The sequence below is a fragment of the Nycticebus coucang genome, chromosome X (genome assembly GCF_027406575.1).
Source record: "Nycticebus coucang isolate mNycCou1 chromosome X, mNycCou1.pri, whole genome shotgun sequence".
In the NCBI taxonomy this organism is placed as follows: domain Eukaryota; kingdom Metazoa; phylum Chordata; class Mammalia; order Primates; family Lorisidae; genus Nycticebus; species Nycticebus coucang.
Genome location: NC_069804.1, coordinates 143,519,618 through 143,536,310, shown reverse-complemented (window position 1 = coordinate 143,536,310; position 16,693 = coordinate 143,519,618). Strand labels below are relative to the sequence as shown.

Below are 16,693 nucleotides of genomic sequence, written 5' to 3'. Positions count from 1 at the left end.
AAATTTGCTATCCCTGCCCTGTAGGCATCCATAGGACCAACAAGAATGCCTACTTTGAATCTACCACAGCATCTTGGACACAATCTATACTCATTTAAAGACTTCTTCAAAGAATGGATAAAAAAGTAAAGTGGAATAGAATAGACCCTGACAACAGGAATGCTGCTCCCAGACTCTATGATTCAATTTAATCAGCCTTTTTGTTGCTCCAATGTATTTATATATCTTGCTGGTGGTAGTCACATGGTTTGTATCAATATTTCCCAATGGTATTCAAGGCAGCAACTTACCAAAAACTGCACGATCGAGTGTCAACTCAGCGGATTCAAGAAGCACACACTAAACCATGCATACTTTTTCTCAATCTAACATTCAGACTCGTAAATCTGTCTTTCCACTCTGTTTTCAGATTTTCAGCACATTTAAAAATACCAAAAAGTGGGTGCACAATATTGGTCTTAGTTAATCCATGCTGGAGTGCTCTTTTAATATCACATTTGCAACATGCATACTGGTCCTTATCTTATGAGAAAAGAAATGATACAATTTATGCTCTGTGGTGTTATTTGCAAAAATATTCCTTGGACATATTAGAAGTTGGCATTTGCGTGTGTGTGTGTGTGTGTGTGTGTGTATGCAGGTTTTTTTTTTTTTAGGGAAGAATATGTTTTGGTTGTGTGAGAACTTTTAAATTTCAAGGACAAACTTGAGTTTTCACTTTTTTCACAGTTTCACAGATGTCTGACTGTGCTTATAAAGAATTTCTGGAATCCAATGGGATGCTAAGCAAATGGTTAGTTGCAGCAAGTTGGAAAGGGAAAAAAAGCTACTTTTGGTCACAGGGCTATATTCATTACTAAATGCTGATGCCAAACAATTGTTTGTTCCCAAATCCTTGCCCTTGTATATCACAAATCATCAGTATTTAAAAACCCACCATGGGCTCGGCACCTGTAGCTCAGCAGCTAGGGCACCAGCCACATACACCAGAGCTGGCGGGTTCAAATCCAGCCTGGGACTGCTGAACAACAATGACAACTACAACCAAAAAATAGCCAGGCATTGGGGCGGGCGCCTGTAGTCCCAGTTACTTGGGAGGCTGAGGCAAGAGAATCGCTTAAGCCCAGGAGTTGGAGGTTACTGTGAGCTGTGACGCCACGGCACTCTACCCAGGACGACAGAGTGAGATTCTGTCTCAAATAAATAAATAAATAAATAAAAATAAATAAAAAACACCATGAGCCTTGATGAACCCTGATTTAAGCAAATTGTAGGATAAAGGACTTATAAGACAATTGGAGAAATGTAAATACTGAATGGATAGTTGATAATATTAAGAAATTGTTGGATTGTTTTTTTTTTTTTGGCAACTCATGTATAAATAGAACCTAAGACCACACAAGGCGAAGGTGGAGTCACACCTGCTGGCTATCAATTTGCTTAATAGATCATCACTTTGAGACTGTATAGTGTGACTTGCTCTATAATTAAGGAATCCTCTCATCTTAACTTAGGCATTCTTTCCTACTGACTCCAAACTTTCAGACAAAGTTTAACTTTATCATGTTAATTTTTTTAAGTGTGATAATGGTACTGCAGTTATTTTATTTTAAAATAAATGGGTCCTCAGTTTGTGGAGGTACATATGTATGGAAGTATTTACAGATGAAATCATATGATGTCTCGAATTTGCTTTAAAATAATTCATTGTATAGGGAGCACAGAATGGACGGAGGAATGGATGAAATGAGATTAAAAACGTTGATAATTGTTGAAGCTGGTTGATGGACACGCATTCATTCATTGTAACAGTCACTCTACTTTGTGTATGTTTGAATTTTCCCATAATAATTTTTAAAAATCCACCAAAAAAGTGGTAGCATGGTTTGGGACATACTCCCTCTAATATGAATCTCATCTAGGAATAGTAACCCACAAACTTCTAAGTCCTCCTTAACAACATCAGCAAAGATGAATTGATCAAATGTTTTATGATGAGGCTGAGACCAAAAGGAACAGGAAATGAGGCAGGGCATGTCTGAAAAAGAGAGGAAGTTAAGAAAGGCCTAGGTAGGCATGGACTCACGTCAGAGTGGACAAGCTATTTCCAGCTACTAAAAGAAAGGGTTTGAGAATAGGATCAGCTGGAGAGAAGATGCAGAAAGAAAGTAGTAGACTCTGAAGGGGAAAGGTGTGTGTCTTATCTATGCATGTTGGTGGGGGACAGGGGAATGCAGCTAGAATGTCAAGGCTAGAAAACAAACAGACTCATCTTTTGACTAGAGCCATCTTTGTCTCCTCTCCAGTGCATTTGTAGTCATGGAGATAAGACATTTAGAATTAATTCTTAATCTGATTCTCAAATCAAATAATAACTCATAGAATCATTTTCTGGTTTTATCCCATATTTTCAAATCTACAAGTCTTATTTTTCTATACCTGTTTTATTTTCCTAGGAGAATCAAAAGTTACCATTTTATGGCTTGTAAATGTTAGACCTAAAGGATCTCCTGTAGATACCTTAATTCTTTTATTCGCAGATGAGAAAACTGAAGCTCGGAGAAAGAAAGTAACTTGCCCCACATCATACAGGGCCTGGCATAGCGCTGGCACACATGGAAGAAAATAAGTATCTGTTGAATCCAGGATTGATACATACCCACCAAGTAAGTATAGCCACCATCTGCTTTACTGTCATATAGCTTTACTATCACCCCCACTTCAACAAATGAATGAATGAATGACTGAATAAAATAGCAAGGCTAGATTGTTCCTGACTTATGGACCTTCTTTTTCTGTACTTCTAGTGTCCATAGGGCCCCTAAGTGCAGGCAGGGCAGCCCTTGGCTGCATATCTCACAGCTAATCCAGGCCTCTCTAAGGCTTGAGATTTGTATTTATTTATTTACTTATTTATTTATACATACAGAGTCTTACTCTGTTGCCCCAGGCTAGAGTGCTGTGGCATCATCCTGGGTTCCAGTGATCCTCCTGCCTCAGTCTTCTGAGTACCTGGGACTACAGTCACCTCCCACAATGCTCCACTAATTTTTTTCTATTTCTTCATAGAGACGGGGGTCTTGCTCGTGCTGGTCTCAAACTCCTGAGTTCAAGGGATCTTCCTTCCTTGGCCTCCTAGAATGCTAGGATTACAATCATGAGCCATAGCGTCTGGCCAGGACTTGAGATTGTTAATTGTCTATCAGCTTCTGTAGTGTCCCCGGTACAGGCTAGCCTTATTGTGGGCTGCATAGCAGAGTGCACAGCAACCCTCGCATATTAAAGGTTTATACCACACTCTCATCCTGAGAAAAGAGTGATTTTGGGGTCCAAACTACCTATTTTACTGTCGAGGAGTGGTATTCAACACTATTTTTCCAGTTCCTATCTTCCCCAGGAGTGAGGGGAGGGTGGAAAGAAAGAAAGAAAGGAAAAAAACTACTTGTGATTTTAAGAGTCTTTAAAAGCATAAATAAAAGAGTTATTCCTAGCTGGATTTATACCATAGCATTATTTTTTTTTCTAAAAATAGTGTAATTGGAAAATACTATGTCATTACAAATTCAGTACAAAGGTGAATATTATACTATAATATGATATTATAAAAGCAGGAGATATTGCTACCCACCAGAATTGTCATTTTCACACAAGGAGGGAGAAGAAATTGGTTCCAGAATAATAGTATGTGCAATCACAGCTACCATTTATTGAAATTCACTGTGCTAAGCATTTTACATGTTTTATTTCATCAACACCTCACAACCCTGTGAGAGCGGGTCCTTTTATTAACGTTTTATAGAGGAGGACTGAGGCTTGGATAGAGCAAGTTAAAAAAACTCCCCAAAAAGTAGAACCAAAAGACAAATAAATGGAACATGGGAGAGGAAAATCTATGAAAATTAGAGAATCAGTCTAGGCTGTCCAATATCCAACTAGTAGAAATTCTAAAGATAGAGAAAATAGAAGGGAATATATTATATGAGAAATAATATGCTCATATAAAGGAATGTCTCAAAAATGAAAGGATGAGTTTTTAGATTGAATGAACTCACAAAAACCCAGCCCAGTAAATGCAAGAAGATCCAGAATAAGGTATAGTCGAACCTCCCTAGTTGACCACCTTCCTATATTGAGCACCTCCTTAAATTGACATAATTTTCATAGAATAGACATGCACCACATGTACATATTAGTACAGTAGGCCTAGTTCCTTCTGTTGACCACCTCAGTATATTGACCAGTTCGTTACAGTTCCTTAGGTGCTCAATTTATAGATGTTCTACTGTATATCATTAAATTTTAAACCAGTAGGGACTAAGAGAAAATCTTGCAGAGGAAAAGAAGTTACATATAGAAAATTAGAAATCAATAATGAATCGGACTTTTCCAAAGCATCACTAGCAGCAAGAACACATTGGAATAATGCTTTCAGAATTCTGAGAGGAAATTGTTTCCAAATAGTAATCCTTTATCTAGTGAAAATGTTAATCACGTGTAAAGATATATTCTTTTTTTTTTTTTAATGTTGCAAACAACATAGCTTGAAATTTATTTGAGAACGAAGATTCTATAAAGGATTAATGCCTGTTAATTTTATTGGGTTTCATTTCAATTGTTATTTAAAAACTTGCTTCCAATATTTAGGAAATCTAAGATACTATATGCTCAATTAACACACATTTTAGGTGGCATTTTAATAATATTCAAGGTAAACTCAGTAGAACTCATTAATTTCTAAATTTTAAGCGATTTGCACTGGCTATGCCTCTATCCTGGAAGAATAGTTCCTCTAGTCAGTATCCAGATATTAGACTGTCTCTTGAATTTTTAAACTGACTTATTAAAAGAAAAGGCTTGAGTGAGAAAAGTCAGACAATTACAAAGCCATCCTTTCCACTCACTATTAAGCTAACAATGTAAGCCCAATACTTAATGTTATTAACAATGCCCAAAGCCAAAGGTTTGTGATTAAAGGAAGGATAGGAAAGGACTGCCGTATTTAAAACATTATTTAATTTTTTCAGAAGAATGCAAATCAAAGACCAGAAGTAAAGCCCAAGAGAAAATTTTCTTTAAGCATATTTGAATTTCTATAGAGTTCCATTTAACCCTGAGGTTTTTTTTTCCTCCCCTTCTGATAAACTTTTGCCCTCTAGCCTGCTGTGGAAAGAACAATTTGGTAAAGATATATTCTGACACAGAATGATTTTATTAAAATTATCTCCCATGTAACCTTTCTAAGGAAGTTAGTAAAGGGTGTGGTCCAGCAAAACTAGGTCATAATCCAAAAAGGACAACCTGGGATGTAGAAAACAGAAGCCAACATAGTATGGAAGCAGAGGGAATTTCCAGGATGATGACTGTGTGTTAGGCAGAAAACAATTGTCCCTGAATGGATCCAGAGGGCAGGAAACTCCAAGAGGGTAGTCTCTAAGAAAAATAAATGAAACTCATAGATTACCCAACATGTTTGACCATGCTGAATGGAGTTCTACAGTGTTGTCAGAAAGTTTGAGGTTGAACTCACAACAGATACACAAAGAAACAAATCCAACAACAACAAAAGAGACAATTTGTGGCCCAGCACAGTGCTCACACCTGTGACCCTAGCACTCTGGGAGGCCAAGCCAAGAGGATCCCTTGAGCTTGGGAATTCCAGACCAGCCTGAGCAAGAGGAAGACCCCATCTCTACGAAGAAATAGAAAAACAGCAGGGTATTATGACAGGTGCCTGTAGTCCCAGCTACTCAGGAGGCCGAGGCAGGAGGATAGTTCCAACCCAGAAGCCTGAGTGGTTGTGAGCTAGGCTAATGCCAGGGTACCCTAGCTTGGGCAACAGAATGATACTTTTTCCCCAAAAAAGCAAAAGAGATAATTTTGAAAAAACAAAGAAAATATAATCTATGGGGTGGCGCCTGTGGCTCAAGGAGTAGGGCGCGGGTCCCATACGCCGGAGGTGGCTGGTTCAAACCCAGTCCCGGCCAAAAACCACAAAAAAAAAAAAAAAAGAAAATATAATCTATGATACTCTACATGGATCAACTGTGAGCAATATTTATATGGTATACTGTCAATATCGAATATTTTAACCAAAAATTTATTTGTGAAAGAGAAATGTGTTTGTGTGCCTGTGGTGTGTGTTGGGGGGCATACAAGCAAGCTAATTCCTCATTTTCCATAGAAGAAATTTAGAAATAGACAATTTCTAAATCTAAATTTAGAAAGGAAATTACATTAAATGTTAGGGTATTATTCAGAAGAGTTATATACCAAAAAAACAGCTGAAAATGTGACAAGTAGTTTATAACACACAAAAAATTATTACATCATGTAGGTCAGTTAGTCCAGCACTGTGTGGCTGAATATTCTGCTCAGGGTCTCATTTACACCAAAATCATGGTATTCACTAGCCTTTGTTCCTATATGGAAATACTGGGGGAGAATCTGCTTCTGGGCTCATTCAAGTAATTGGCAAAATCTAATTCCTTCTCACACTTTCCATCTGGGCCCTTACATCCTCAAGCCTGCAACAGCACTTGGAGTCCTTTCTGTCCATTGGGTCTCTCGTCCTCTTCAGCCTTCAGCCAAAGAATTTTCTCTGCTTTTAAGAGCTCAACATTAGCCCCCCTCCCTGGAGAATCCAGGAAAACCTATTTTAAGGCCTGTAACCTTAATCACATCTGTAAAGTCCCTTTAGCCATGTCAAGTTATATATTCACAGGTTTCAGGAATTAAGAGTTGATGTCTTTTCTGGAAGCAGGAATCAAGGGGTAAAGAGCAGCGGGGCAAGGGGCTGCTTTTTAAAACTGTAAGTCCTATAATACTGTTTGCTTTTTAAAATTAAATACATGTACAGGCAATCCCTGGGTTACAGATATCTGATTGACAATGACTCGCGTTAACAAACCTAGGCTATTACATATAATAAGTAAACGTACCCGTTCCAACTTGCCTCAAATTCAATTTAAAAACAAACCTCCAGAAACTCTTTAATAACCTGGGAACTGTTTGTATTATTTTGATCAAATAAAAAAGTTAAATACAATTTTAACCTTTTTTATTAACCAAATTTGTACATACTGAATTGACATGGAGTCGGTAGTATATCAAATGTAGTCATTATACAAGAAATCTGTAGTATACATCATCTGTTTCTGTGTCTCTGGACAAACTGACCTAAGATCTCCAAAGCATATTAGGAAATATTTGGAAGGCACGACCATGGCTGGGCCCTTGTGAAAATCCTGATTTGGGTAGACCATAGGTCTCATCCAATGTATCAGTTCCTTCATTCTTCCATTGCATTAAGGTGCCTGCTCTTCTATTTTTGTTTTCTTAAAATTTTTTAAAAACATTCAGATTAATCTGAGGGTACATATGATTAGGTTACCAAGTTTGGATTTTTTAGGTAAGGTCCCTATTGTAATCGTGTCCCTCACCCGGGAGATGTGCCATATTCCCTTATATTGTGCCTACTAGGTGAGAGCACACCAATCTAGTGTGAAACCATCTGGTTCAGGGCTTTTCTTTTTTGGAAGATTTTGTATTGTTGATGCAATTTCAGTGCTTGATATAGGTCTATTCAAAATTTCTAATTCTTTCCGGTTGAGTTTAGGAAGGACAGCACACCAATCTCTAGTTATTTTTGGCAGTTACTACTAATAGCCAGCTACTTCCTGTATCATGAGTAAGAAGTGATCAGAAACATATTTTCTTATTTTAGGAAACAAAATTATCACATTTAGTGGCTGTCAGAATTAATAGAGCTAATCTAGTTCAATCTCATTTCACAAATGACTATAGATGCCTAGAGCCAGTGTTTGTGTCAAAGATTCTCACTTCCAAATGAGCTCCACAATTTCTGGCCATTGTTATGAGTCACGGATGGGATTACAAATGACTAAGTCTAACATCTTCATTTTACAAATGGGGAAACAAAACCAGACAGAGAAGAATTACCTGCCCAAGTTCAATTGGAACTGCTAAATGCTAAAACCAGGTTTCTTTCTCCTATACAAAGTAGCCTTTCCTTGACTTACCACCTGATATTAAGCTAAATCATATTCACTTCCTAATTCCTACTACCTAGCACATTGCCTGGCACAGAGGAAGGAATGCACAAATGAGTCTTAAGTCACTGTAAAAAGCTCACTTTGCAATTAAGTGATTTAAATGCAGAACAGACTTTCAGCTGATAAGCAATTTGGCAATAATGTGAAATAAGATGTTTCTTCTTTAGGTAGCTTCCTCCTTGGGACAAATAAGTACATCACTGGTTATATCATATAGGCTTTAACAGGCTGACTTGTTTTCTAATTTTGTCTCAGTCACTTACTAGCTATATGATCTTGTACACACACTTCAGTCCTTTCATGTCTTGGTTTCTTCATCTGTATAATGAAGATAATAATGTAACCATGGGACATTATATATAACTTGGTGATTATATAACTTGGTGCTCAGTGAATTAAACAACAATTCATTTTCTCTTTGGATTCAATGGGTCTTCCCGATAAATGCTGAAAACTAGCAGCAGTGAAATATTTTCCTGTTGCTAATGGGAAACTAAAACTGTGACCATTAGGAAAGACAGTTAAAGGCCAAAGAACTTTCAGGAAGAAATCATCTTGGGGATTAATGTCAAAAATATCTAGCACATCCAAATGTCAATAAAACTCCTCCCTTGCTTAAGGTAACAGCATACCAAGATTTTAGCTACAGTATTTACAAAACAACTTTATTACTTGACCGAATCATTAGGGTTTAGAATAAAAGTTTCTAAAGTGAATGTTCTTATTCCCTTGCTTTCTTAGAACTACTAATATCCTAGTAGCATAATATGCTATTCATGTGAGCATCAAATGCACTTTTAAGAGAGTAGAAGTTCATGGAAACAAGCAAATGGTAAATTACTCTGAAAAGCAAATGTGCTTAGATCATTCTGGCTCCTTTCCCCTTGAGACAAGGTGAACATATTTGTGGCTACAGGAATTTGTTTTCCATAGATGTCACACAGATTTATAACCTCGGGGGTCCTCAATTAAATAAATGTTTCCGTTATAATACTCAGTGTTTATGTGTTAACATCAAAAAGGGGTTTCTTATTTTAAAATAACAACTATACTTACCTGAAGATGGATTTCCAGAATCTTCCTGGATAATCCTAGAAAATGACAGAAAAAACCTGACCAATATGAGCACCCTCACCTTCACACTAGTATTTAGGTCCTGTAAAAATTCAGGAAAATTGGCAAATGTGGTCTAGCTAAAGGCACACTCTGAGAAGTTAATACCAAGGAGAAAAAACCCTCCATGACATGCAAACCACTTTGCTGTGGCTACAGATAATACAAAACTATATCAGCATCTCTTAAGAGAACAGCTATTGAAAACTGATTTTCTCAGTGTCAAATCTAACCTGCTAATATGATTGCCTTATGACTAGAGGTCCCCATCGTGTATAACATTATAGTCATGTATAACATTATAGTCATGTGTACAATGGATACGTCATGTATACCATAACAGTAAGCATATTGCACTCCATTTTGGCTTAAAACGTATTAGAAAGGATGAGCTCTCCATTTACATTAATTATCATAGCTGCCATTTATCAAATACTTAAGTCCCCTTAGGTGCTGCTTACAAAGGCTGTACTAGCCACAACAGAACAGCAGGAAAGCCTATGGTAAAAAGAGCTCCCTTGAAATTTTTTTTTTCTTTCTTTCTTTTTTTTTTTTTTTAAGAGTAGGGCCGTACTCCTTGGAGCCACAGGCGCTGCCCTGGAATTTTTTTTCATTTTTATTTTTTTTGAGACAGAGTCTCACTATGTCACCCTTGGTAGAATGCCACGGTGTCCCAGCTCATAGCAACCTCAGACTCTTGGGCTTAAGCAATTCTCTTGCCTCAGCCTCCCAAGTAGCTGAGACTACAGGCACCTGCCACAATGCCTGGCTATTTTTGTTGTTGTTATTGTCATTGTTTTATTAGCAGGCCTGGGCCGGGTTTGAACCTGCCAGCCCAGGTGTATGTGGCCAACGCCCTAACCACTGAGTGACAGGTGTCAAGCCTCCCTTGGAATTTTTTCATAATGTTTATTCTTTTAACTCCAGTTTTCTCCACCATTCACCCCTCACAAAACTTTCCCCAAAGTACGACCAAAGAAACCATTTGGGTGATATACAAAAAGACAATATTTATTTTACTCAAGCTTTCCTATAGAAGTTAAACAAGGACAAAAAACCTATCCCTGGGTGAATACATTACTGAAAATGTTAACATTGTTTCATATATCCCTTCAGTGCCCAAAGAAAAAAACTTATCTGAATGAAAGAATAAGAATGACCATCCTCACAGTGCATTTACTTAGGTATGTGCAGAAAAAAATCCATATAGGTTAAACCTAAAATAGTAAATAAACCCACTAGTTTCCTATAGGTGATGGGAATCCCACTGATACACTGAAGTCTCCAAGGGATCCCAAGACCAAGGGGGTCACTTTTTAGCAATTGTGAAACAACCATAGGAATTCTCATTATTCGCTGCCTCCTTTCTCCCAGCTAGTTTACTACTAAAAGAGGAAGATGAGAACAAAATACAATTCTTCCACTCAAGGGCTGCATGACTGTCAGCATCGGTGTTCCTTAGGAATTTCAAAGCACCCTCCTCATTGCCATCTAAATAACAGTAAAAATGGCTTTGGGTGCAGCATGTAAATGTTTTGTTTTCTAGAATTATAAAAGACCTGGAAAGGAATTAATTTCATTCCTGCACAGGAAAACCAAATATTCTTTCTAGAGAACAGTACAACAAAGTGGAACATCCAATATGCCTGTCTCCCAGCCTCAGTCTAACCTCCAAAGTAAAAGCAAAGAACAGATATACTTTATATCTACCATTGCCATGAACCCCAACTTCATCAGAGAAGCCAGGGTACGGTGTTTCTCCACAGCCATAGAAGCAGGTTGCCACTTTTGCCCAAACCTGTTGAGAGTATGGGTTTATCTCCCCTCCCCTAAAATCAGGAATTGCATATCAGCTTCTCAATATGACTGGTGAATGTTTGGAGAACCTGTGATACAAAGTTCTCAAGTTCCTATCAGTAATCTGAGTCTGCATGTGTAAGGAGAGAAATGGGGAGGTGAGTGGGGGGGATACCTCTCATTTCCCATATTTCTTTAAATTGGAGGGGGACACAGGACTAGAGGGAATATATATGGATATGTTGTGGGGATGGGTGAGATGAAACCCTAACATAGCCAAAAATAAAAAAAATAAAAAAAGCATAAATGGAGCCTTGTATGGCTGGCATTGTAAGGCACAAAACCTGCTTAATTAACCATTTGTGGTAGGGACAAGAGGAATCCCAGGGCCCATCTTATTAAGAAAAAAAGAAAAAAATTCAATTATTCCTTCTTTCTCAAGCATATAGCAAAGTTCTAAGTGAAGATAATACCTCATCTGTTTAGAAAATGCATAAACATCAAATGCTGAAAACTCTCCAATAAATGCACACTTACATGAAAATTTTTAAATGTGCAAGAATTAGTCATTGTTTCTCAGTCTATTCACACTTTACATGGGATACAAATTACCCCCTGCTCCTCTTGGTGTCCTGAGTAGATTTACATCTTAATTTCTAATGAAAGTCAAAAGGCCACGAAGAAGGGAATAAGGGAGAATGCAAAAGGAGAAATCAGTGTCAGAGTTGAGGAATTGAAACAAAACAACTGGTGGAGATAAGAGTGGTAAAAACCAAGGAGTCCCAACTAGATTGGAAACCCTGGGAGTGGAGTCTGTACCTCATACCTGGGAGCATAGCACAAGCCAGATACATAGTAAATACTTGATTTGAGTAGCAGAGGTGAAGATAACACGTCATTAGAGACTTCATGGTTCAAACTCATACCCCATGAGTCATTCTGTCTTCACTGCCCTCAAAAGCCAGCGATGGCTTTGAAAGATGTTGGTACACATAAGCTGCCTCCGCTTTTTCTGTAGTTGTCATCATCGTGGGCAACACCGACTTCCGGGGCTTTCAAAGCAGAAGAAAATGCTGTTGAAGGGGATGATTCTCAACTACTAAGAGTTTCAATAGCCACAAACATTACTCAATCAGATCCCAAACAATAGATACCAGATTTTATCAATTTTGTTTGGTAGACGTTCTTTGTAACTCAAGTTCGACATCGGCATTTTTACCCCAAATGAGTTCCTCTACAAATAAAAGTTGGTGGAGTTGTTTGACACAAAGAATACAAAGCAAGCACAGATCCCTCAGTAAGTTGTCGTGACTCTTGATAAGATTAACTCTACTGCTATCATCACTTTTTGCTTTGTCCCCTAGCTTGAAGCCTTTGCAAAGGATGTCTGCTTTTATAACTCAGTGAGAATGACTCCACTCTCTTTTCCAAAGAGCCCATTATGTTTAGTTTTTTGGTGCACAACTCAACATAAAGATCTATGGCTCTCAGGAGCTGCCTGTTTTTAAGTGGTCCAGTAGTTTCAGTTTCCATTTAACAAGTCCCCAGATAACAAATAGAGAATGGGAAGAATCTTCAGAAGGTCCCATTGAAGGTAAAAAATAAATTATCTCTGTTCACTGAGAGGCTTTCTTCAGGTTTTCTATCAGCACTACAGAGTCAGTTTCTTCCTTGGTTTGCTTCTCATAGATGTCATACTTCTTCCAGTGCTGGAAGGGAGGAAAAAACACACACACGATGACTTTTCTAAACTTTTCCTTTTCCCTGACTATCCACAGCCAACCCTCACTTTTAGATTTGCATTCATGGAGCCGTAAGTGTATGCTTTCCTGGTTTTTGTTTTTGAGCTAAGAATCTTTGGGTGTCAGAATAATTAATGAAATAAAACAATCAGGAATTAACATTAAAGGAGGAAAATAGGAGATTGTTATAGGATATGTAATGGCTATCACAAAACAGAAACAAATTTGGACATTTCCAAAATTAGAACAAATTATTTTGAAGAAGAATAAAAGGGTGACATGCATTTCTCACTTAAACTATGTTTCATTCGAATCTTCATTACCTTTACTTTTTTACCACTCAAGTTTGACCGTTGTTCCAGAGATATAATAGGCTCAAAAAGTCAAGGCAATATATAAGATGTTCCAAAAGCTTTTGTGCAGTAAAAATTATTGAAAGACCCTGCATTAACAGCTTTATCTAATATCATTTACTACAATAGAGAATTATGCATAAGAATAATTATGAGAATTATTACATCAATTATTACAATAGAGAATTTTGTATATCTTGAACCCAATTCAAGTAGGCCTCTTATGGTAACAGCCAATATCCTGGGTCACTCCTTTCTTTACTTGTAAATCAGGAGAAAGAATGAAACCTGTGCTAAGTCCTGTCATCTGTTAAATGAAGTTGTTAGACTAACCCAAGGATCAGCAAAATATGATTCACATGGCAAATCCAGCTGGGTGCCTGTTTTTGTAAATAAAGTTTTATTGGAACATGCTCATTTGTTTCTGTATTATCTATGCCTGCACTAATGTTACAATGGAATAGTTGAGTTGTGACAGAGACCGAATAGCTTGCAATAACAAAAATGTTTACTCTCTGGCCTTTACAGAAAAAAATTTGCCAAACCCTGCACTAGATTATGTCTAAGCTCCTCTTCTGCTCTGATGTTCTCAGGAAAAGAAATGGAGAAAAGAAAAACAGAAACAACACTGTGATTAAGTAAATGAGGTGAAAGCTATGTTAATTAGTAGGATGTAAGCACTCCAATTTGTACCAATAATCAACACATTGAATCCCACAAAGGCATAAATATATTCATGATCTATGTATATATGACTTAAAAAAAAAGAGCAACAACCTATTAATCTGCCTCAGATTGTGCAATTGGAGATGAATTGAGCAAGTCAAGAGTATCCAGTCTTAAGAAGTGGGAACACTGCTTAAAATATCCAAATTCTATACACCTAGTGTATGACTAAAATTAAAAATACCTGATGATTCCAGGTGCTGACAAAAGTTTCTTATAAAACAAAACATACACTTACCATATAACCCAGAAATTGCACTCCCAAGAAAATGAAAACATGTCATATATAAATCTCTGTATGAATGTTTATAGCATCTTTACTAATAATAACCGAAACCTGGACATTATTCTGATGTCCTTGAACAAGTGAATGGTTAAATAAACTGTGGTACAGCCATCTCATGGAATACCGCTCAGTAATAAAAAGAAATGAACTGTTGACACATGCAACGATGTGGATGTCTCTTAAATGCATTATGCTAAGTGAAAGAAGCCAAACTCAAAAAGCTATGTATATAAATATATGATTCCATTTATAAGACATTCTGGACAAGGAAAACTTGAGGGACAGAAAACAGATTAAAGTTTTCCAGGGTCCAGGTACGTGTGTATATTTCCATGTATATGTACACGTGTCAGAAGAGGGGTTAACTGAGGGAACTTTGGGGAGATGATGGAAATTTTCTATATTTTGACTGGAGTGGTAGCTACAAAATTGTATTATTTACTAAAATTCTTCTAATTGAACACCAAGAGTACATTTTATTGTAAACCACACCTCAACAAAGTTGATTTTAAAACCTGTGAGGTCAAATCTGTTAAGAGTAGAGTATAAATGTCTTAACACAATAATTAAAAAGTGAAGTGAAGGTTATGTTAACCAGTTTGATGTAAGCATTCCAAATTGTATTTAAAATCAGCCCATTGTACCACATAAACACTTAACGTATGCAGTTATGATTTAATTTAAAAAAATGCTATGGAATGTAGACTTGGTTTTGATGGTTTTAATTTTTAATATGCTTTTTTTGTGTGTGTGTGTGTGTGGTTTTTGGCCGGGGCTGGGTTTGAACCTGCCACCTACAGCATATGGGACCAGCGCCCTACTAGTTGAGCCACAGGCGCCGCCCTTAATCTGCTTTATGGAGCTATAATTTACATATCATAAAACTGACCCATTTTGAGTGAACAGTTAAAAATAAATAAATAAAACATGTGAGGTGCATAGACTTCTAATAAAAATGATCTGACAAAAATTATATAACGTTGAAAAAAGGGCTTATTCAATAAATGGCAGTAAGACACCTGGCCAATAAAAGCATTTGAAAAACCAAAGTTAAACCCTACCTCATAGTTTACACAAATTCCTGATAGATTAAAGACTTAAATATAAAAACAAAATCAAATAAGTATTACACAAGTATAGAAAGGAACAACTGTATAAATCTGAGGCAGAAAGGGTTTTCTACACACAAAAAGTAAAGGAAGACTTGACTGCATAAAAAAAGGAAAAGAAACCCTTCTGTAAATCATTAATTACCTTAAGTACAATACTAAGTACAATATGGATGACAAGCCAAAGGATTAATATCTGATAAAGAGCTTTACAAACCACCAAAAGATGAATACAAAAAGGAAAAAAAAAAGATGAATACTGCCGGGGAAAAATGGATGGGGAATAAGAATTTCACAAAAGAATTAGTTCAAGACAATGAACTTATGAAAAAATAAAAACGGATACACACACACACTCACACTATATACCCTTTTCTCATCTATTAACTTGGCAAGAATTTTCAAATTAGATGATACCATGTGAGCAAAACACCACTCCGACATACTACTGATAGGTATATAAACTGGCACAACCTAGCTGTAATCTTTGCTTCTTATGAAAAATTTAAGTTTGTGTATTACAATACTCTGGTTTCCTTAACATGAAGGAATCAACGTCTGCATATATAACCTAGGTGTTTTACCTAATAGCACATGTTGTATATTTTTTACACATCAGTAAAATAGATGTACTCATTTTCTTTAACTTCTGTATAATATTTCATTGCATGAACGCACCATTACTGATTTAGCCAGTTTCCTTAATGGATATTTAACTCGTACAACTTTTCTGGATAACAATTTGCTACAACAGGTTGAGTATTACTTATCCGAAATGCTTGGGACCAAAAATGTTTGGGTTTTAGAATATTTCCATTATATACTTACTGGTCATATAGCCTTAATCTAAAAATCTAAAATGCTCCAATGAGCATTTTCTTTGAGTGTCGCGTTGGGGTGCAAAAAGTTTCAGATTGTGGAGCATTTTGGATTTTGGATTTTCAGATTAGAGGCACTTAATCTGCATCAAAGACTTTAACATCTATACCCTGCCCCTTGACCTAGATATCTTGCTTGTAACAATTTCTTCCAAGAAAGCAATAAAAGAAATAATTGTTTGAGGGGATGAATGTGGTAATTACCCTGATCTGATCAGTACACATTATATGTATCAAAACATCCCTGGGTACCCCAAAAATATGTGCAATTGTTATGTATCAATTTTTTTTTATTTAAATTTGTTGGTTCAACTCCCCTGACCTGTAAAATGATCAGTGGTCAACTTGGATAATACCATGTTAGTTTAAAAATAAAATAATCTCCCTGAGTGAATTTCTCAAAAAAAAAAAAAAGAAAGAAAGCAATAAAATATATATGCTGATACTTAGCTGTGAAATCTATAATAATTAGATTTAGAATTCATCTAAATACCCAATAATAGCAACTTGTTAAGTATAATTTAATATATTCACACAGTAGAATATTATTTAGCCATTAAAAAGTATGTTATCATGTCTTTTTTTTTCTTCTTTTCCTTTCCCTCACCCCCCAAAAA

The 16,693-nt window shown here is 36.6% G+C and overlaps 1 protein-coding gene across 1 annotated transcript in view; it reads right to left on the bottom strand.

The window, feature by feature from the left end:
* Positions 1-12,094: 12,094 nt before the first annotated feature.
* Positions 12,095-16,693, bottom strand: part of IL13RA1 (interleukin 13 receptor subunit alpha 1) — a 79,426-nt gene continuing 74,827 nt past the window's right edge. Inside the window, exon 11 of the mRNA XM_053579538.1 lies at positions 12,095-12,691. Within this exon, the coding sequence (XP_053435513.1) occupies positions 12,599-12,691 (93 nt within the window). The 3' untranslated portion in view covers positions 12,095-12,598. The remainder of the gene's footprint in view (positions 12,692-16,693) is intronic.